The sequence below is a fragment of the Petaurus breviceps genome, unplaced genomic scaffold (genome assembly GCF_028583685.1).
Source record: "Petaurus breviceps papuanus isolate PSGF00001 unplaced genomic scaffold, PetGlider_PUasm1.0 90701, whole genome shotgun sequence".
Lineage (NCBI taxonomy): Eukaryota > Metazoa > Chordata > Mammalia > Diprotodontia > Petauridae > Petaurus > Petaurus breviceps.
This window is the reverse complement of record NW_027187316.1, coordinates 6371909-6394537: the sequence shown is the minus strand read 5'-3', so window position 1 is coordinate 6394537 and position 22629 is coordinate 6371909. Positions and strand designations below refer to the sequence as shown.

General features: G+C 38.3%; 1 protein-coding gene across 9 annotated transcripts in view; it reads right to left on the bottom strand.

The window, feature by feature from the left end:
• The window catches only part of SUPT3H (SPT3 homolog, SAGA and STAGA complex component), a 677491-nt gene that overhangs the window by 114208 nt on the left and 540654 nt on the right, over positions 1-22629 (bottom strand). For all 9 annotated transcript variants that reach the window (XM_069065839.1, XM_069065837.1, XM_069065836.1 and 6 more), the window contains 2 exons: positions 18465-18572; positions 4390-4575 (listed from right to left, as the gene is read on the bottom strand). In XM_069065839.1, coding sequence (XP_068921940.1) covers positions 4390-4575; positions 18465-18572 — 294 coding nt within the window. The remainder of the gene's footprint in view (positions 1-4389; positions 4576-18464; positions 18573-22629) is intronic.

Here is a 22629-nt window from a genome sequence, read left to right as displayed (position 1 = left end):
GGGGAAACAGTCCCTATTTTCAGGGGGTGTTTCAAAATTTGGGTAGACCTTTGACATAATTTCAGTCCAGTCAGAATTAAAGTAAAAACTAAAATACTTTCTAGGTGTGGTAGATCCAAAAGTATACATTCAGGGATTGCTATTAAATTGTTCTTAATGCTCTTTGCCTATCTGCCTAATTTGTAAAGTGGGGAGATGAAAGATATAGGAAAATCACCAAGGAACCTGATTTCAAGCAATGCTGGCAGCAAGCTGTGTAACAGAGCCAGACTTGGAGACTGGAAGAAGTTCGAATCCTGCCTCAGACACTTATTAGCTATGTGAGCTGGACAAATCAGTTAACTGCTTTGTGCCTCAGTTACCTCTTCTGTAAAATAGGGAAAAAAATGGCACCTCCTTCACACGGTGGTTGTATCAAATGAGTTAACATATGCAAAGCATTTTGCAAAACTTAAAACACTATGTAAATGCTAATTATTAATGAAGGATTAGAAAAATCTTATAATTGGTGCAAGAAGAACAACAAATACTGCATGCATAATCATACATGATTTGTTCATGGAGGGCACATATTAAATAATGGCTGAATTGAATTTGTGAATATTCAAATGACAAACAGTATCATGATGAATAATAAAAATCAGGATAAAAACTTTTTATATTTTTGTATTGATAAGTAATGTACAGGCGACCAGCTCTTCAGTAGAATATAAAATGCTGACTTAATGGTAGTAATCTAATTGTATATTAGTTGTTTTGGTAAATCTGAAATTTTAGGTTTCAATCTCATTTTTAAAAGCTGCCATCTGCCAAAAAAGCCTATCTCCTTTACATAAATATTCTACTAGTGGTGATGCTATATGTCTACAAATTATGGAATGCCATGACCCCTAATAAATCAAAATCACAGGTGACTTAGAGAGCAATGGACAGACTCGATGGGTATAAATAAACCACAGAAAGCTACTAAGAATGACTTTTGAATGAGAAGTGGTATAAAAGTTGTCACTGAGGCCATGTATGAGTGGAAAGGGAGGTGGGTTGGTCACATAAAGAGAGTAAGAGACAATATATTTGTAGCCTGAGTGTTGTACTGGTATGCAATAAAATGTGAAAAGAACCAGACAGTCTCCACAACCCTGGGATATACACAAGATATACACAGAAGAGATGGAAAGGAATAGATGGATTGCCATTTTCACTAGCAAAGGAAATGAATATCCACACTATTGAGATTACAGATCTACTGAAGGATCAAAGAAAGAGAAAAAACGTGTTTTCAAGATGCCTCAAGAATTTACGTATATTAACTGTAAATAAAAAGGCCATATTAAATTAATTTATTGAGGCAAGTGCTTTTCATGCTAGATGCTTGCACTCCTGGTGTATGAGCTTCTTCAAAATCTCTGGATTGCATCCTCCATTCTTTCTTCTTTTGTAACAGTTTCTTACAAAAAGGAGGCCCTCCCCCTCATCAAGAAAAATACTTCAACTAGTGATCCTTATCCCATCCCCTCCCCTATCCTCTGGCAGCTTGTCATCACCACCACCACCATTGTCATCATCATCATCACCATCATATCTCCTCTTCTGTATGTCTGTCCCTCATTTTCATTTTTTTTTGTCTTTTTTTAAGGGGGGGAGGGCAGGGCAATTGGGGTTAAGTGAGTTGCCCAAGGTTACACGGCTAGTAAGTGTTAAGTGTCTGAGGCTGGATTTGAACTCAGGTCCTTCTGACTCCAGGGCCAGTGCTCCATTTACTGTACGACCTAGCTGCCTTTGTCCCTCATTTTCAACCTCTCCCTCTCTACTAGTTCCTTCCTTGATACCAACATGCTCACAGCTCTCTCATCTTAAAAAAATAACAACCTTCATTTTCCCCTATTACCTCCTCACTCTATCATTTTACACCAATTCTTTCTTTAACAGATGAACTCCCATAAAAAGCATTGCTTCAATTTCTTTTCTTCTCACTGATCACTGATTTCTTTCTTTTCTTTTTTTGGTCTTTTTGGAGGGAGGAAGGCAGGGCAAATGGGGTTAAGTGACATGCCCAAGGTCATATGGCTAGTATGTGTTAGGGGTTTGAGGCCACATTTGAACTCAGGTCCTCCTGACTCCAGGGCCAGTGCTCTATTCACTGGGTCACCTAGCTGCCCTGATCATTGACTTTTTAACACTTTTTAATCTGGATTTGGATTGTATCACTCAAATTAACTATTTCCTTTCCTAGATTACCAAGGTTTTTTCATTGCTAAATCTAAAATTCTGTTCTCAGTCCTCATCTTTCTTTTTTTTTTAAAGCAATTGGGGTTAAGTAACTTGCTCAAGGTTACAGGGCCAGTTATTATTTCTGGGTGTGGTGCTGAGTATCTGAGCCCGGATTTGATCCAGGTCATCCCGACACTGGAGCTGGTGCTCTTACTCGCTGAGTCAGCTGGCCGCCCCTAAGCAATTGGGGTTAAGTAACTTGCTCAAGGTTACACGGCCAGGTGTTTCTGGGTGGGTGCTAAGTGTCAGCCCGGGATTCGATCTCCAGGTCTTCTCAACACTGGAGCCGGTGCTCTTACTCGCTGTGCTACCTGGCCGCCCCAGTCCTCATCTTTCTTGCCATCTTGGTAGCATCTGACACTATTGTATAGGATTCTCCACTTGGACAATTTCCCTGTTTTTTTGTGGCAACCATTTGCCTACTTGTCTGATTTCTTCTACATCTTGTTTTCTAACTGATTGTTCCTTCAAAGCTTTGTCCTGGGCTTTTTCCTAATCTATCTACCCTCCCTTGGTGACATTATCGGATTCCACAGGTTCAATTACTATTTCTATATATCTAGACCTAGCCTCTCTTGTTGGGCATCTAACTACTGATAATGATAGCTGCTGATAGTTAGTACTGAATTAAAGCTGTAAAGCATTTTACATAACATTGTTTCATTTAATACTCACACCAGCCTGTGATGTAGGTAATGAAGGTATTGTCACATCTTCCTTTTGGGTCGACAGTCCAGAACAGAACTAGTTGTATTCCCCCTTAAATGTGCTCCTCCTCCAAACCTCCTTATTTCTGTTAGCCACCCGGGTCTTCAACTCTCTCCTCCCAAACTCCTATTGTCAATCAGTTGTCAAATCTTGCTGAGTTTGCTTCCACAACAGCTTTTATATCTATTTTAATTACTTTATGTATCTAAAAATAATATAACTATATTTTTTTGAATTAGAGAATTTTGTTAGCAATGAAAGGAAAGTAAGAAGGTATACCTGAAAGAAAATGAATTTCACTTATAGAAGAGACTTACTATCATGACCGTACCATAAAAGGCTAGAAAGGAAGAAGTCTGGATGGAGAAGTAAATGGGTATTAACAACAACCAAAACAGCATTCTCTGGGAGAGACAGGAGGTAACATGTTCCAGGAAGGTCAAATCATCTCAAATACCACTCCCAATGAAGCCCTGGGAGAGACAGCCTAGGACGCTAAGCATAAGAGCCTCAGGAATATTAGTACCTACTCCCACCCTGACCACTAACCCTGCTTCTAGCACAGCCCTAGCAGCCACCACTGAAGGGAGCATCCTTTGTGGAGAAGGGGCCTACTATCCTCATCATCATCCATCAGCAGCAGCAACTGGGAACTAACCGCTGCTGGACAGTAAAGCTTAAAAGCATTTGTACTAGTAATCATCCCTCTTTCCCCCACTAGCCCTGTTTCCAGCCTGGCCCCCATAGACACAGCTCAGGGAAGCAGCCTGTGTAGAGGTGCAACCTGGGGGCTTCTGCAGATGCTACAGTCCTCACTTTCTCAGCAGCTACAGCTACTGAAGACTCAGAAAAGAAAGTTCTTGCCACCAAAGTCGTAGGCATTGTCAAAAAGTTTAAAATAAGAAACTGGTATGGCTACATCAATAGAAAAGACATTAAAGAAGATGCAATACCATCTGCTTTGCTCTTGCACTCTAAGGACCATGGGACCCCATCCATTTGACTTGTAGCTGAATTCACCTATAGGTGTGATCTCCCTCTAACAGAACATAAGTTTTTGAGTGCAGGGACTAGATTGAATTTCTGTTTTATCCCCAGTACTGAGCATGGTGCTTTCCACATAGTAAGCACTTAATTTTTATTTTTAAATTCATTCAGATGGCTCATTTGCTTCGGAAAATCTCAATTATGGAACACAATAGAGTATTTTCTTTGCAGGACTAATTGCTCTGATCATGTGGTTTAGATATTTCTGGCCTAGGGAATCATCTTGTTTAAAAGCCTTCTTTTATACTTGTGGAATTTGAGACCTACAGGTAATAAGTGACAAAGCTGAAATTTGAATTAAGGTCTTTTAACTCCAAAGTCAGTGCAATGGCCAATACACAGTGCTACCTCTGTTTAACTGACCTTCTTCCTCTTCCTTTGCTTTGTTTTAGCCGAGTCTTGTCCAATGTTCCCGTTCCCCAAAGTCCCTGATTGGTTTTTCCCTGGGTGTTGTGGTCCAGATGTTGGAGCAGTTGGTGTAGCAGGAGGCGTGTTTTCAGGGGAATCAGGGCTGGATTTCATGCCAGAACTTGACCCGAAGAGATGTGGCTGTAAAATCAAGAGACCAAGCTGGCTGCTTAAGGAGATTCAGCAAAATGATTTATGAATTTGATGGTAATTTAATCTAAAAATGAAAAGACATGATTTATTTTCATATATATTCTCAAGATATTCCTTTTATTTAAAGCAGGAAATGATGCCCTAGGCAAGTCTATGGATATTAACTTTTAAGTCTGGAGAAAAGATCAGATTGTTCTAAAACTCCTGTTAGTGTTTCAAGGGAAGGATGGCCCTCTATATGGAAGTCCTGAAATGGCTTGGAACTGCCTAAAACTCAGTTATGTCTAAAGTTGAATTCACTTCCTCAGCCCTGCCCCCTGTAAAAATTAAGCTCCTTTTGAATATTTTTCTCCTTTTGTCAGTGGTATAAATTATATTGTTCTCCTAGTGATTTAAGTGGTGCAGTGAACAGAGTGCTGAGCCTTAAGTCAAGAAGACTCATCTTCCTGAGTTCAAACCTGGTCTCAGTCACTTACTAGCTGTGTGGCTCTGGGTAGGTCACTTAGCCCTGTTTGTCTTAGTTTCTTCATCTGTAAAATGGGCTAGAGAAGGAAATGGCAAACCAGTCCAGTATCTCTGTCAAGGAAATCTCAAATGGGGTCACAGTGAATTGTACACGACTGAAATGACCGAACAACAACAAAAAGCAATTCAGGCTTAAAATCCTGCAGTGACGGCTATCTAGCTGTAAGGTATCTAGAGATTATCTATGCTAATATCCTTCTACCCCTCCCCCCAGATCCTTTATATATATTCTTAATTTCTTTTTGCTCCATAGCTACTCTGCCGTCAAGTCCTATTGATTGCTTTTTTCATAAATGACCCTTGCAGGCTTCCTTCCCTTTCTATTTCTACTATCATCTCATTAGCACTGGTTCTTTTTAGCTTCATGTCTAGACTACTGCAATAATCTTCCTAACTGCTTGATTCCACTATCTCACTGCTCTAATGTAAACTTTCATAATGTCAGAAATGGAAGAGACTTCAAAGGCCATCTAATTTAACCTGTATTCCAAAAGCAATTTCTTCTATGATATCCCTGACAAGTGGTCTGGACTCAGTCTTTGCCTGAAGACCTCCAATGATGGGGAACTCATTATCAAATAAGACATTCCAATCTACACCCTGCTAGATTAAATTTCTTATAACACCATTTTCTCATCATTCCCATCAAAAACTTTCAATGGCTGACCACTGTACATGAAATAAAGTTTAAATTCCTATGGATCATTCATTTCAGTCAAACTGGTCTACTTTCCCTAAAATGTCTAGATCTCACTCTCATTTTTAAATCTTTGAACACAGGCATGATTTTTTTTTACTGGGGAAATTATCAAGGTCTGTGCTCCAACTCTTGTATGAGATAGGTATTTCTGACCCACTGAGACCTACTATTCTTGCTCTGAATTCCCTTATCACTTACTGTGTGTATGACTCTCTGCTTCACAGGATTATAATAAATAAATGTGAGCTGTTATTAATTATTCAACAGGCATTTATTAAGCATCTACTCTATGCCAGCTACTGTGCTAGGTCCTATGGATATTCATGGAAAATAAAAGTCTCACCCAGCTCTGAAGACGTGTGTGTGTGTGTGTGTGTGTGTGTGACGAGAGAGAGAGAGAGAGAGAGAGAGAGAGAGAGAGAGAGAGAGAGAGAGAGAGAGAGAGAGAGAGAGAGAGACAGAGAAAGAGAGAGAGAGAGAGAGAGAGAGAGAGAGAGAGACAGAGACAGAGACAGAGACAGAGACAGAGACAGAGACAGAGACAGAGACAGAGACAGAGTCAGAAAGAGAATTTGTGTGAGGGGGCCAGAGGATAGGGAATGATGTGTACATAGAAGATTAAACATAAAATGTATACAAAGTAATTTCTGCGTGAAAGATAATAGCAATTGGGAAGATGGGCTAGAAAATCTGGATGTTTCCTGTAGGAGTTGGCATACTAGCTGAACTTTGAAGGAAGCTATGATTATAAGTGAGAAGGTGGAAGTGAGAAGGGAGTATATTTCGGGACTGGGAAATATTCCAGGACTGTGCAAAGAGAGACAGAAATAGGAAATGAAATGTTGTACACAGGGAAGAGCAAGTGGGGGCAGTTCATCATCATCATCAATGGGTATATTTTATTTAATACTATTAGTTAGTCTTTTACGCATATGTCCTGTTTCTCCAACCAGGCTGTCAACAGGGCAGTATATAGTATACTATAGGAGTCCAATAGATGTTTGCTTGATTATGGTGGCTGGTTCATACTAGTCACTTAGCACTGGGGTCCAGTGGGACTTAGCACTCTGGTTCTCTGTATAACATTCTCTCAATCAACAACAGTCATTAAAAACCAGGGCAAAGAAGAACCTTGGTGAGGTGGGTATTACATTACTAATGGGATTCAGCTATAGTGTTCCTTGATCCTTATGTCCTTGCTTCTCAGAAAGCCCACACTCTATGTCTTGAAAATCAGCCTGCAGAGAGAAGCTTTTATCAGCTGCTGAGTAGCTGGAAACAGTTGCTGTGGTAATTCCCTAGGGAAGCTTGGCTTATGCCTGGCTGGCCACCTTGGAGAATCAAGAAAGGACAAAAATGAAGGTCTGTCTTTAGCATTTTCTTGGATGCAAAGTAGAGAATGTTATGTACAATACATCTCTTCAATTATAAATATTATTACATATTGGTATGATGTTAATGAAAAACATACTCATGCATTTATTCATAGGGCACACATATATCAAAGGCATTTTAAGGGGTGTTTATTGACATCAAAATTGTGTTTTTTAACATCACCAAAATGAATGCTATTCAAGCAAGCAGGCAAGATTTAGGGTGCTCTTCAAATGCACTAAGATATGTCTAGTATGGTTTTTTCCAAGAAAAAAATAGACTTGCAAGGGATTTGATCTGTAATCCAAATTATTAATTTAAATCCTGTTCTTGGAGTTTTCTTCAACCAGATTTTCTGGGAAGCCTAAGCATCCTGTACAGTTTGGGGGCATTCCTAAAGTGTAGCAATAGCAGATATTGCTTCATAGTTTTGAAGTACCCTGGGGAATAGCTGAGCTCCTCATAGTTACCATCCCCAAGCCGGAATTTGTGCTGGGATGTTGACATGGCATGGGTTAAGGCTAACCTTGGCATGTTCGTGACGGTTTTTTTTTGGTCCTCTGACCACATGTCTTTCACCTTGCTTAACAGGGGAAATTAATGTGCCTCTAGACTGTTGACACACTTAGCCCTGAAGCAACCAGGAAGGGGGATTTAGTTGCTCCACAAGCAGGTAGGTTCCAACATTCCAGATGAGTCTACTACAATAAGAGGAGCCCTCAAAACTGCTAAAAAGATGAGGGTTTGTTGATTGCATGCAAAAGGTGGCATGGTAGGAACCAACGTTCGTTGCTATTTCCCCAAGATCATAGCTGTTAGAAACTCATCTTAAGCTCAAAGCAAATCAATTCCACAAACAATAAACAAAGCACCTACCATGTTCTAGGCATCATGCTATGCATTGTACTAAAGAATATCCACATCCCTATTAACCCAAATTTGCGTATTTGCCTTGGGGGCGTGTAGAAAAAAAAAAGACCTTGGTAGTTAAGAACAAAAGCAACAAATAGTATGTACCCACTATATGAAGACCATTATGCTATGCGTCAGGAAAAATGTAAGGGTGGTACCTGTTCTAATGGAGCTTAATAGTTAATAATAATTTTTAGTTAACATTTATTAAAGCACTTCATATGTGATATCTCCTTTGATCCTCAAAATAATCCCAAAGCACTAAAACTCTCAGATCTTTTCCATAGGAACTATTGTCTATCCAAACCTTCTTCATCTTTTATTTGTGAAATAGATTTTTTAAAATATAGTCATCCCTAGTGAATATGGATTTAGCCCTATTGTAATTTAGGTTGTAATTTTATATAGGTTCTGCCACCCTATGTGATAGCTATTTCTTCAAGCTTCATGTCATCTTCAAGTTAGATAAGGAAACTACCTATCCCTCAGACAAGGATAAAAATGTATATCACTGAGGAAATGTGAAATTCAAATATATTTCAGCTAGAATATTCTCTTGATTTAATAATCTATTTAAGTTGCCTGTCAATAAGGGAAATGAAGTTAATCTGGCATGACTTGTTTTTGATGATACCATGTTAGCTCTTAGTGATGACTGCTTTCCTAAGTGATCACAAACCACCTCCTTCATAATGTGTTCTAGAATTTTCCCAAAAATTGAAGTCAGATTTTCTGGCCTAGAGTTTGAGAACCTATCTTCTTCCTATCCCCCTGCAACACTGGTGCAGCATTTGCATTTTTCCATTTCAGTAGCACCTCTCCTGTTTCTGAGATCTTTCCAAGATGACCAGGAAGGACTGAGTCACAGCTGCCAGTTCTTTCAGTACTTTGGGGTGAAGTTCATCTGAGTCTGAACACATGGAGGGCAGTAAGGTGCTATGTCTTCACTTATCTTGGGTTTCTACTTTTTGTTTAACATATTTTTCTGTCTTTCTAAAGACCCCTTCTCTTAGTAAAGAAAGTACATATATTCGGTTTAGCCTTTTCAGCATTGTATATTATCATCATCCCATTACACTGAGGATAGTATATCTTTTTAAATTATCTTCATGCTCCCCAAATCAACTTTATTACATTTATTTTACATTTATTCTTTCTGAATAAATGGGCAGTGCTCCCTTAATGGAGTACCCCCAAAATCAACTTTAAAAAAGAGCCACCTTTTTTCTTTGTCCTTAGCTTTAACTCATTCTGGGCTTTACAGCCCACATTACTTTTTTATATTGTCTTTGCTCCCACCTTCTTTTATTTTTCAATGATTTTATTTTGAAATTAACAAACATCAAATGAAATGGACATTTCCATAAATAAAGTACAACAGGAAAAAATAATTGTATACAAAACTGAAGATCTCTACTATGTACAGATTGCTTTTCTTTTGAAGTATATAATAAATTCAACTCATAGCTTTCAAAGCTGCCCATTGTCTATATTACTTTTTAGACTTTCTCCTGTTCTCTAGATTTAAAAAAATCGTACTGATTCTCTTTTCTTTTTTTCCCCCTTTTTGTTTTATTTTATTTTTTCCCCCATTCCTATTCCCTTTCATCCTCCCAACCTTGCTGAGAGGAAAATAGAAACACCCTCGTAACAAACATGTTTCTACAGCATAAAGTCACTTGCTTCCACCTTCCACATAAACCTTTCTTAAATTTGACTGACTTTCTTCATGAGTTCCTTGTATTTCCATATATATATTTTGCTTTTTGGAGGGCAGTTGGGATTAAGTGACTTGCCCAAGGTCACACGGCTATTTTTTTTGGTGGGTGTGTTAAGTGTCTGAGGCTGGATTTGAATTCAGGTCCTCCTGACTCTAGGGCCGGTGCTCTATTCACTGTGCCAACTAGCCACCCCTATTTCCATATTATTCTATTTCGATACCTCCATATTCCATTTGCCCTTCAGAATTTAGTATTTCAGAGCTTTCCATACTTGTTCAACTGGCTCTTGCCTTCAGAGTATTGTTGGTTGTCTGAGCACTCTGAAGTCTCATCTCTAATGGAGGCTTCATGTCAAGACAGCTTTGCTTTTTTTTCTCTATTACAAATTGTTTGATGGAATGGTCTCTTTGTCCCAAGGTTCCCATCATTTCTACTTTAGTAACCAATTCTTCTTTATTGGTCAGAATCAAACCCATAATAGCAGTTCTCCTGTTCAATTCCTCCCCTTGTTAAAGAATGAAATTATAGTTCAAGTAAATGATAAATTTACTAGCTGCTCTGCTTTTGACAGAGAGAATGTCAATAGACATTAGAGCTAGACAACTCAAGTGTCCTAACAAGACAAGATCATGGTTTTACACCAAGGTTAGCATCTGTTTCTCATTCCCAATTGAAGTACGTTACAGCGGAAAGAGTGCTGGATTTGGAGTCAGAAGACCTGAGTTCAAATCCTGGTCTGCCACTTACCACCTATGTGACCTCTGATAAATACTTAACCTCTTGGTGTCAGTTTCCTCATCTGCAAAATGAGGAGCTTTCATTAGGGGATTTCTGAAGTCCCTTCCAATTCTAGATTTATGATCCTATGACTAAAATAACCAGTAAGATCCCTTTGAGCTCTCTATGATCCTAATTATTTCTTCCAACCACGCAGTTTGTAGCGTATGCCTACTAACCTCCAATGAACTTCACCCTGCTTTAATGCCATGTTTTATTCCCTTGGACTCTGGGAAGTCTTTTCCCTTTTTCTCCTAAGTATATTCAGTACTACTTCATTCCACCCACCTTTTTTCTATCCTGTTAATTTTGAATAAGGTCTGCTCCTCCAGAAGCAAATTCTAGTCATATATCTTGTTCCAAGTTTCATTGACACCTGTGAGGTCAAATTTGTTCCCTTGCTTTAAGATCTCTAGTTTTTCTTGTTTATTTGTTCATGCATGTATTGACTTCTGAGATCATGATTTTTATTGCTGGCTCTCATCTTGATTCCAGGCCCCTATGAATTAGGAGCTACCTCCTGATACCCTTTCTGATTGTGGTATCTTTGCTATTTTCTGTGGTACCAGATTTGATAGGTCTTAGTGGGAAACTTTCCCCATCTACTTTCATTTTCAGTTTTAAGACATTTTAATTAGAATCTCATTCCCAGACATCTTCCTAATCAGATATTCACTTCCCAAATCTGATAATCATACAAGATATTCTGGATCCCCAGGGCCTTAAGTTATTTTTGTTCAGGACCTCATACTTCCTAGCAATACTTTTTAAAATAAAATATAAATGTCAGCTATTATTTTTAGCGATTATTCTCATGGTATCACTTATTCATACACGAATCACCAGAAGTGACAGTCACCATCTTGTTTGACAGTTCTTAGGACACTGTCTTTCCCCATATCCATGGCCTGGGAAGAAGGCAAGCTTCCCTGTTCTTTATGTCAGGTCAACATACAATGCTTTAGCTGGCTCCAGAGAATCATCAGTGCCCATTATTCTACTCTGCCTCTTTCTGCTGAACACTTGAAGATCACCCACCTCAGGGAGCTGGTGAAGCCCTATCAGAATTTCTTGAAGCACAAGAAGTTGCTTCCTATAGAAACAGTCCAACTGCTTGTGCACAGGTGTTGGCAGGTTGTTTCCTTCATTAGACTGTGAATTCCCTGAGAACAGAGACTGTTTTTTGGCTTTCCTTGTATCCCCAGTGCTGAGCACAATGGCTGGCCCATAGTAGGTGCTTGGTTAATGTTACTAACAAACTCTACATAAGAACCTTTATCTATTATTTACCTCCAATCATTCAGTGTCTTTCTTTTTCCCTTCTTTCTTCATGCCCCTTCCAACCTTTTGCCTGGGATGAATATTTCCCTTTGCCTCATTACATGCTGCTTCTTTTTTGTTTCCTCCTTGAAGTACTTCTGCCACCCTTTAATATTTTTAAAAATTTACCTTTTAAAATGTTTTAGTTTCTTTCTAAAAATTCACTCTTATTTCCCAATGACCTTACATGACCAAACCCCTAATAACAAATAAATACAGGCAGTAAAACAAATCAATATATTGATCACATCTGAAAAGGCATGCTTTCTTCCATATCTATTGTCTAATACCTATTTTCTGCTGAGGGCATGAAATATATGGCACCACTAAAGCCTTAGAAATCATGATTGGGCACTACACTGATCAGAGTTCCAAAGTCTAATGTTTTTCTTTGTAATAATGGGGGCACTGTTTACCTAGTTTGGTTAATTTTACTTCACTTTGTCTCTTTCATAAATAACTAGATTCTTTGTATGCATCATTTCTTTCTTTTTTGGGGGGGCGGAGGGGGAAAGGCAAGGCAATTGGGGTTAAGTCACTTGCCCAAGGTCACACAGCTAGCTAAACATCAAGTGTCTGAGGCCAGATTTGAACTCAGGTCCTTCTGACTCTAAAGCTAGTGCTGTATTCACAGCTCCACCTAGCTGCATCATTTCTTATGGTATAGTAATGTTTTATTACATTTATGTTGCCTATTTTGTTCAGCTATTCTCCAACTGGTAGGTACTGTTTCTTTTCAGTTTGTTGCCATAAAATGTGTTGTTATTAGTATTTTTATAGACCAAGTATGGTGGTGTACAACCATAATACTAGCAACAGGGGAGGACGGAGTCCTGGAGTCCTAAGTTGCAGTGGGTCAGTCATTTGGGTATACAAAGTACATTCAACATCAGGATGAGGAACTCCTGGGATTGGGAGGTCACTAGGTTGGGATTGGGAGGTCACTAGGTTGCCTAGGGAGGGGTTAACCAGCCCAGGCGAGAAATGGAGCAGATCAGAGCTCCCATGCTGATTAGTACAGGAGTAACTGCTCCTACACTCCAGGCCTGGGCAAGATAGGGAGACCCAACCTCTAAAAAAATGTAATATAGATGTATAAATGCAATATATAGATAAACACTGGTATAGACACATACATATAAGTAATTTTTTTTGGGGGGAGGGCAATTGGGGTTAAGTGACTTGCCCAAAGTCATATGACTAGTGTGTCATGTGTCTGTGGCCGGATTTGAACTCAGATCCTCCTGACTACAGGGCTGGTGCTCTATTCACTACACCACCTAGCTGCCCCTATAAGTATTTTTTCTACATATAGAACTTTCACAATTATGCCTTTCAGTGGTTATCACAAAGTTGCAAGGTTCAACATTTTTAGTATAATTCTTAATTGTCTTCTCTACTGGCTGGTTTAATTCATAGCTCTCCCAACTATGCATTTTCATTATTTCTAATCTTTACAAATCTAAGGGGTGTGATGTGAAACCTCAGAGTTATCTTAATTTACATTTCTTTTTGTTGTGATTTAGACTGTTCTTTGGCTGTGTACAGATTACATCTCCATTTTGGAAATATTTCTGTTCACAGTCTTTGATCATTTAACTATTAGGAAATGGTTCTTATACATTTGTATCAATTCTCTATATAGCTATAATAATAACAAAAATATAATATTTATGTAGAATTTTTAAGTTTGCAAAATGCTTTGTACACATTATCTCACGTGTTCCTCACAACTGTGTGAGGTGGCTGTTATTGTTCTCATCTCAATGAACAGGAAACTGAACTTTCAGAGATGAGGGAGATGCTCAGTTCATACAGATACTAAGCTTCTGAGATAGGATCTGAAGTCAGCTTTTACTTATTCCTAACCATGAACTCTATCCACTATGCCACTTAACTGCCCCTTCAGAGAAATCTGCTACAAAGCATTTCCTACCCCCCTCCCCCAATTAACCATTTTTCTCTGGGTAGCGCGATAGATAGAACACCAGTGCAGGAGTAAGGAAGACCTAAGTTCAAAACCAAACTTAGATGCTTACGAGGTGTGTAAGTCACGTAACCTCTGCTTGCCTTAGTTTCCTCATCTGTAGAAATGGGGACAATAATAGTACCTGCCTCCCAGGGTTGTTATAAGGATCAATGGAGATGATAATTGAAAAAGGCTTAGCACAGTGTCTGCACATAGGAACCACTATATAAATATCAGCTATAATCATTATTATTGTTATTTCTTTATGTACTGTTTCTGCAAAATCTTTGTAATTTTGTGTAACTGAAATTATCCAATTTGTCTTCTATATTCAAATCTATTTCTTGCTTGGTTAAAATTTCCTTCCCTTAGCCATAACTGTGCAAGCTATTTCCTTCCATTTTCCTCTACATTTTTTATGATATGACTCTTCATAGTTTAGTAAATAATTGTCTGGAACTTACTGTGGTATATGGTATAAGAGGTTGATCTAAACGTAAATTCTGCCATCTGCTTTCCATTTTCCCCAGCAGTTTTCATTACTAGAGAGCTCTTTCTTTTTTCCCTTTTTTTTTTTTTTTTGAGGGGAAAAAGCAGGGCAATTGGGGTTAAGGGACTTGCCCAAGGTCATATGGCTAGTAAGTGTCTGAGGTCATATTTGAACTCAGGTCCTCCTGACTTGAGAGCTGGTGCTCTATTGATTGCATCACCTAGCCATCCCACTCACTAGAGGGCTCTGACCCCAGTAGGTGGTATCTTTGGGTTTACAAAAATTAGGATACTATGTTTGTTTCCAGGTTTTACTTAGCTTGTTTTATTAGCTCATTTTATAAATTTGTTAGCTAACACAAAATAGTTTTGATGATTGATGTTTTATAGTACAATTTCAGATCTGGTCATGCCAGGCAGCCTCCCTATCCCTTTCGTTACTATTTTTCTTGTTCTTCCATATGGATTGTTTTATTTTGTCTAATTCTATGGGGTAGCCTGATTGTTATAGTAGTAAATCTATAAATCAGTTTAGGCATTAAAACATCAATTTTGTTATATCACTTTTACCATTCATTCAATAAATAAATCACTCTCCCCAATAATCTAATGAGAAAAAATGCATTCCCCAAGCACTTTTAGTTTCTCCTCTAGGATGGAGCTCAAAATGTAAATACATAAGTGACCATGGTATAGTAAGAAAATAAACCTAGATTACTCTCTTCAGTTCAATCAATCAACAAACATTTATTAAACTCTTATGTGCCAGGCACTGAGCTAAGGATTCAAACCACAAAGAGAAGGCAAAAAAATGTTCCCTGCTCTCAAAGGGCTTATATTCTATTGAGGAAGACAACCTGTAAATAACGAAGTACATAACATATATAGAGCAGAGGCAAAATAATCTCAGAAGGGAAGACATTAGCAGCCAGGAGGACAGGAAAAAGTCACCTGCAGAGGTGGTATTAGAATGAAATCTTGAAGGAATCTAGGGATTCTGAGAGTTAGAGCCAAGGAGGGAAAGCATTTCCAGGCACAGGAGATGGTCAGAGCTGAGGCATGGAGACAAGATGGAAGACCAAGTGAGATGACTAGCAAGTACATTAGTACGTTCAACTGCAGCATGTGTTGAGAAAAAGAAGGGGCTAGATTATGAAGAGCTTTAAATGCTAAACACAGGAATTTATATTTGATACTAAAGGAACCATTTGAGTCAGACCTAAGTTTCAGGTGAATCACTTTGCCAGTTATATGGAGGATGGATTGGGATGGGGAGAGACCTGAGGTAGGGAGAATAATTAGGAGAATATTACAATTGTTTAGGGAAGAGGTGATGAGGGCCTGAAGTAGGATAGTGGTCATGAGAATACAGAGATGTGGGAGACATGGATTTGGTAACTGATCAGTCATACAGAGAAAGTGATAGTGAGGAGCTGAGGATGGCATGATTGTTGTAAATCTGGCTGAAGGTCAGTTTAGTGGTGACCTTGAGAGAAATAGTGAAAGAAAAGGAGAGAGTTTTTTATGGGGAGGGGTAATGGAGGGGAATACACTGAGTTCTAATACGGACGTATGGAGTTTGAGACTCCTTTGGCATATCTAGATTAAAAAATCCAATTGGCAGTTAGTGATGAAGGTCTGGATAAATGGATCCAGTGATCATTGGCATAGAGCAAATACAGCCTGTGTGAGATGGTAAGTAGCCAAATGCAACAATATTGAATGAAAGGAGAAAAGTGTCTAGGACGGAGCCTTGGAGAACATTCACTGTTTGTGAAGGTAGCATGAAGATCCAGGAGAACAAAGTCATGAGAACCCTGAAATGAGAGGGTATCCAAAGGAGAAGGTGTCAACTGCTGCAGTGGTCAATAAGGATGAAGATCAACAAAAGGTCATTTGGTTTTGCAATAAAGAGGTCGTTGGTAACTTTGGAGAGAACATTTCAGTTGAATGATGAGGTTAGAAACCAGGTAGCAGAGGGTATAAAATTGAACAAAAGGAGGCAAAGTGGAGGCACAGCATGTAGATATTTTTCTCAAGGGAGAATACCTCATAAGTGAGAAGACAAATATAGGATGATTCCTGGCAGTCATGGCAGTATCTATGTAGGGTTTTTTAAAGATGGGGAAGATGGATGTGTTTCTAGGTAGCAGAGAACCAATATAGAGGGAAAGACTGAAGTTTAGAGAGAGACTGGGGTATAATAGAGAATGCAGGAAGGTATAGGATTGAGGATATACATACAGAAAGGACTTGGCAAAAAGAAGGGTAACCTCATTATTAGAGACTGGAGTGAAGGAGGACACAATGGGGGATCATGTCATAGGGATGTAAGAGGAGGAGGGACAAAGAGCGACCTCTTGGCAAATGGTCTGAATTTTGGGGTGAAATATAATGAAATTTACTCAGCTGGGAATGCTGGGGTATGTAGTAGAATGCAAGGCTGAAGTAGAAAAAGAAAAGGTTTGGGATCGTCCCTATAGTGAGTGGGATATGGAATCAATTACAAGAATCAAGTAGGAATGCCCTTCTTCAGTGAGGTCCCAGTTGGAATTAGTAAGTATAAATTTTGTTGTGGATCCAAGCCAGTTCAGTCACAATTCTCATTTTCCTTACTTGTTTAAAACAAATTTTACAGTAATTTGACCTAGTTTTTTAGTTATGCCTTTTGACTGACTTCTGTGGAAAATGGCCTATTCACTAAATATGAGACCCCAGTCTAGATTCCCTCCACTTCCTTGGATGGTAAACTCTCTGGAACCAACTAGGGTTGAGACTTATAGACAAGACACAAGCACACAAGACCCAAGACATAATCAAATTCTTTAATGACATTGAAACACCTGGTTTTACCTTGTCATTACTCTCTAGAACCTTCCTTCTCCTTTTCTGGAAACTAGGCTCAATAGTTAAGAAAATGAAGGAGCAGTTATGGACTAAGTCATTTTCACTGAAGAATAGATCTTCTGATATCTTTTGTAAGACAAAATGGATATAAATATTGGTCTACAAAGAAAGCATGTAGAACACTTCCTGTGGTTAAGGAAGACAACTAAAGAGGGCAGCTAGGTGATGCAGTGAACAGAGCACCGGCCCTGGAGTCAGGAGGACCTGAGTTTAAATCCGGCCTCAGACACTTAACACAAAAACTAGCCGTGGGACCTTGGGCAAGTCACTTAACCCCAATTGCCCTCCAAAAAGCAAAATCATTTTTTATACTTTACTTCAGTCTCAAAACATCCATGTTTTCATGTGTATGGGTACTTCCCCTATCAATACTAGTATAACCATATCCATATCTTAGTGAATTATTTCATGTATTCTCATGACCAGAGAAATCCACTACATTATATCCATCCCATGGTGCTGAATCACTCTGGTCTAAGCTACACTGTTCCTTGTATAACAGACATAGTCCATTCCTGGGCCCACCCTTAAAGCCTCCTATCAGAGGTTGTGCCTTGCTTACTTAGCTAAAGGTATAGGGTCACCTTTATATTCCCATAAAGTGCTGGGAAAAGATCTTTGCATCACTAGAATAAAAATTCTTTTGGGGAATTCTTTTATTTCTTTTGTATTTTACTGGTACAGTGTTGTATGTTATATATTTAGTTTTTTCTTTATTTACCTCAAAAAGAGCTGTGCTATCATCTCTATGGGTACTTTCTCCACTAATACAGATTTCAGCCTCTGCTAAGTCACTTAAGCAAAATGTTTCATGATTTGCAGGGACCAAAATAATGTCATCATTTGGTAGCCAACCCTTTGTGATGACTTTCTGTAAACTAGTTAGCTAGTCTGGTGTATGGATGAGAGACACCCAGTCTACTGCTGGGTTCATACACAAAGGCACAGCTTGGCTGGACCTCCTAGCGCTTACAGATGAGAAAACTAGGCCATTGGGAGGCTAAGGTAACACAGATATTAAGTGTCAGAATCAGGATTTGAACTCAAACCATCTGAGCCAGTACTCTTTCCCTTATTACCATGCTACCTTCGACATTCTGCTTGAAAAGTCTTTAAGAACCCAGGGTTATTTTCACATCACAATAGGGTATTGGAGTAGGGCTTGAGTAGATTTAAACATTACCTCAGCAGAAGCGTGGTACTGTATGAAAGTAGCAGAAATGGCATGGCTGAAGGGGTCACCTGCTTTGGGTGCCATATCTTGTCTAACCAGAAGAGCTAGATCCACCAACTAGAAGAGAATAAGGGAGAAAACAAATTTAGAAGTTGGAGCTGACCACTGAGTATATGAGATCATTACACATACACACATACACACATACACACACACACACACACACACATACACACACACACAGACAAGAAGATTCCAATTTGTTCCAATGTGAACACTACTGCAGTCCCATTTATCTACTTGCCAAATGTTCATCTTTGCTCTAGGCGCTATAGAGGCCTAAAAGACATAACATTTCTAGCCTTCTGTGCTACATGGTGTTCTGAATGATCTCAAGGAGTCTCATAAAATTATCCCTCCAGGCTCCCAATGCATTCAATTTTAAAATCCATATTAAAACATAGATATATACATATTTTAAATTAAATAGACATACTTAAATTATTTGCAATACGTACCACTTTCCTAGCAAGAGAAAGTAAGCAGTAGAAATAAGGGTTCAAAATAACAAAAATAGTGGTAGTTCATACATTAAGGTTTACAAAACATTCAATATACAAGTGATATAAGTGCTGCTGTTCCCCATAATGAAAAATGCTATCCACCTCCAGAGAGAGAATTGATGAACTTTGAGCACATATTGAAACATGCTTTTTTAACTCTCTTTTTCTTTTTTTATGTGTTTTCTTTTTCAACTTGGATATGGTTTACACGACTTCACACGTATAATTGATAAAAAATTGCTTACCTTCTCAAGAAAGAGGGAGAGAATTTAGAACTCAAAATTTTAAAGAATGAATGTTAAAAAAATGTTTACACGTAGTTGGGAAATAATAAAATAAATTAAAAAATATATTTTTAAGCAATCAGGGTTAAGTAACTTGCTCAAGGTTACATGACCAGGTGTTTCTGGGTGGGTGCTAAGTGTCTGAGCCCAGATTTGATCCCCAGGTCATCCCGACACTGGAGCCGGTGCTCTTACTCGCTGTGCTACCTGGCTGCCCGGATAAAAATATTTTTAAAACAAGTGTTGCTGTCTCCATTTTAGAGGTGAGGAAATGGAGGCTTGGAAAGAGATGAAGCAATTTGCTTTGGGTGACACATTTAGAGAATGGTGTGACAAGGAAATAGAAGCTCCTTGAAGGCAAGGGATAATTTTTTGTTTTTTTTTGGTAGCCCATGAATTGGTACATACACTAAATGCTTCGTAAATGCTTGTTGCATTAAACTGAATAGATTATGCTACACATGGTTGAGACATTACAGTCCAATCATAGTTAGAAATCAGTATTCTGGAAAACTGAATTCACATGCAATATTTTGTACACACACTCCAAATGATCAATAAACCACCAGGTATTTATTAGGTGCTTGCTTTGTGCCAGACACTGTGCAGTTACTAAAGATACAAATACAAAAACAGAGTCTTCACCCTCAAAAACTTACATTTTATCAAAGAAAAAAACTCGTATACATATAAGCACAGACAAATACATAATAAATTGATAAAAGAGAATGGGGAGCACTAACAGCTAGTAAGATCAGGAAAGGTCTTAAGTAGAAGATGATGCTTTAGTATAGCTTTGACTGAAGTTAGGGAGTTTAAGAGACATGAGAGACAGCCTATACTAAAGTAGAGAGGGAGACAGGAAGTGAAATATTGTGTGTGAAGAAGAAAAAGGCCCACTTGGTTGGAGTTTGCAAAACTACTGGCCCCCTGCTGACAGTTTCAGATTGCTGAGTCCAGAGGTAGACCACAAAGGTCAACTTTGATGGTAGCTTCCCTGTTCAAGAAAACCTTCCACTAGGGGTTTTAGGAAAAGAGGATCTACTTGTAGAGTTTTTGCTTCTCTTGAATTTTTCAACTTCAAAAAATCAAAGAACTGAACAGGTCAAGAGGAATTGGTACAGTCATTCTGGAAAGGAATTTGAAATTATGTCCCCATATTTACTAAATTTTGCATATCTTCTCATTCAGTGATACCAATATTAGATCTATATCCAAAAGAAATCAAAGAAAAAAGAAAAAACAATTTTTGTACAAAAAATATTTAGCTCCATATCCACACACACACACACACACACACACATATATATACACATACATATATACACACACTGTGTATGTGTGTGTGTGTGTGTGTGTGTGTGGCAAAATCAGCACAAGATAGTTACCGAAACCTCAGAGAGAGGGCACTAGCAATTGGTGGATCAGGAAAGGTTTCATATTGTTGGAACAACTAAGAACTAACTAAATATGTGGTGTAAGGGAAGGTGAGGAGTAGATTGAACATGAGAATTATGATTCGGAGAGTGGAAGAACCATGGTATCTTTAATAGAAACTGGGAAGTTTGGGAGAGAGGTAGGCTTTTTGGGGAAAGGTAGTGATCTCTGTTTTGGACTCGTTGAGGTGAGATGTTTCTAGAACGCTGACTTTGTCCAAAAGTCAGCTGGTAATGCAAGCTGCTAGCTTGGGAAGAGACGACATATAAATTATTTAGCAATCTTCATAGATTTGATAGTTAAGCCCATGGGAGCTGATTAAGGTCACTGATAGTGTGTAGAGAGAGAGAAAAGGTCTTGGGACCAAGATCTGGGGAATATCAACAGTTAAAGGACATGACATTAGATGAATCAATAAAGGAAACTCAGAAGAAGCAGTAAGACAGGTAGGAAGAGAATGAGTAGGAAAGAGCATCATGAAAACCCAGAGAGGAGGAAGTATGTATAAGGACATAGAAAAAGACAATAGCATGATTTCATGTTGGCAAACATAGAAATAACAATGGTTGGTTTAGGGTGGCTCTTTTTTCTGGAGTGTATCCAGGGAAATATAAAGAAGAGGTCTTGATGAGAGACCCAGGAATGTTAGGGCAGGTGTCAGCAAACTAGGGCCTATAGAACAAATATGGCCCAAAGCCTGGTTTTGTATTATATTTAATTGATGGGCTATAACAAAAACAAGGCTGTGGGTCATATTTGGCTGATGGGCCATAGTTTGATGACCTCTGCATCTAAGGAGCAGAACCCTGTGCTTAGTGCAGTGTTTTGCATGTATTAAGTGCTCAATAAATGATTTTTCATTGATTTATTCACAAAGTATGTAAAGCACTTTTTTGGATTTTAACTGTGTAAATATTAAATATTATTATTCTTTTAAAATGTAATAAGTAGTATAATTGGCATTTATTCTCAGTTGGCTTCTTTTTGTTTAGTTGTTTCAATGAGGATTTCTACTTTTTAAATTTTGAAAATTACGTCTAAATGGGGAAGCATGTTATTTTCTCTCAGCTGCATCTATGGGAAGTCTAGCTAATTGGGATCATGATCCTGTGACCAAGTATTCATCTGGTGGTATTACATCCAAATTGCAGGTAAAGTTCCAAGGCAAAAAAATAAGAAGTCTTAATTTTTGGTTTGGTAAGATCATATCTATAAAGTAAAAGTATAGGAATCATCTTAGAAAATGATTATTTTCATATATTTTAAAATTAAAGCTATTTTTGGATTCAGATTGCTTAGGTTTCAGTGAGATGATATTTAAGAAGCATTCTAAAAAAAAAGGAGATGGTTAAAAAGACTGGACATAGACAATTGTTTAAAACATGGAGAAAGGCAAACAAGAAGCACAGTTGAAAACTGAAGAATGAAATGAAAGAGAAAATTTGCCTTATTGAAACATCAAAGTATAATGAAAATTAGGGAAGCAACTAAATACAAATCAATGCAGCACCCAAAGAGAATGATAACTAGTAGAAGATTTAAGGTCTGAAGCCATGTCAAGTAGGCATCATTTAGGATCCTTGGATGAAGCAACAAAGCATGCAGTATTATACTATTCTCATGTTTTGTTATTCGATTCTAGGCCTCCAGGAGAAATATCATTGTGCCTACAAAGTTCTTTTAATAGCAATACAATTTTTCACTCTACCCACATGTTATTCAGCTAGAGCTTGTTAGGTCAATGATCCCATACTAGAACTGTGGAGAGTAAATATGAGAAATGACAGTTCCTGGCCTCAAGGAGCTTATAGTCTACCTGGTTAAGGCATGTATGATTTACAAAGGGCTTTTACATACATCATTTTAATAGATTCTCTTTATGATCCTGTG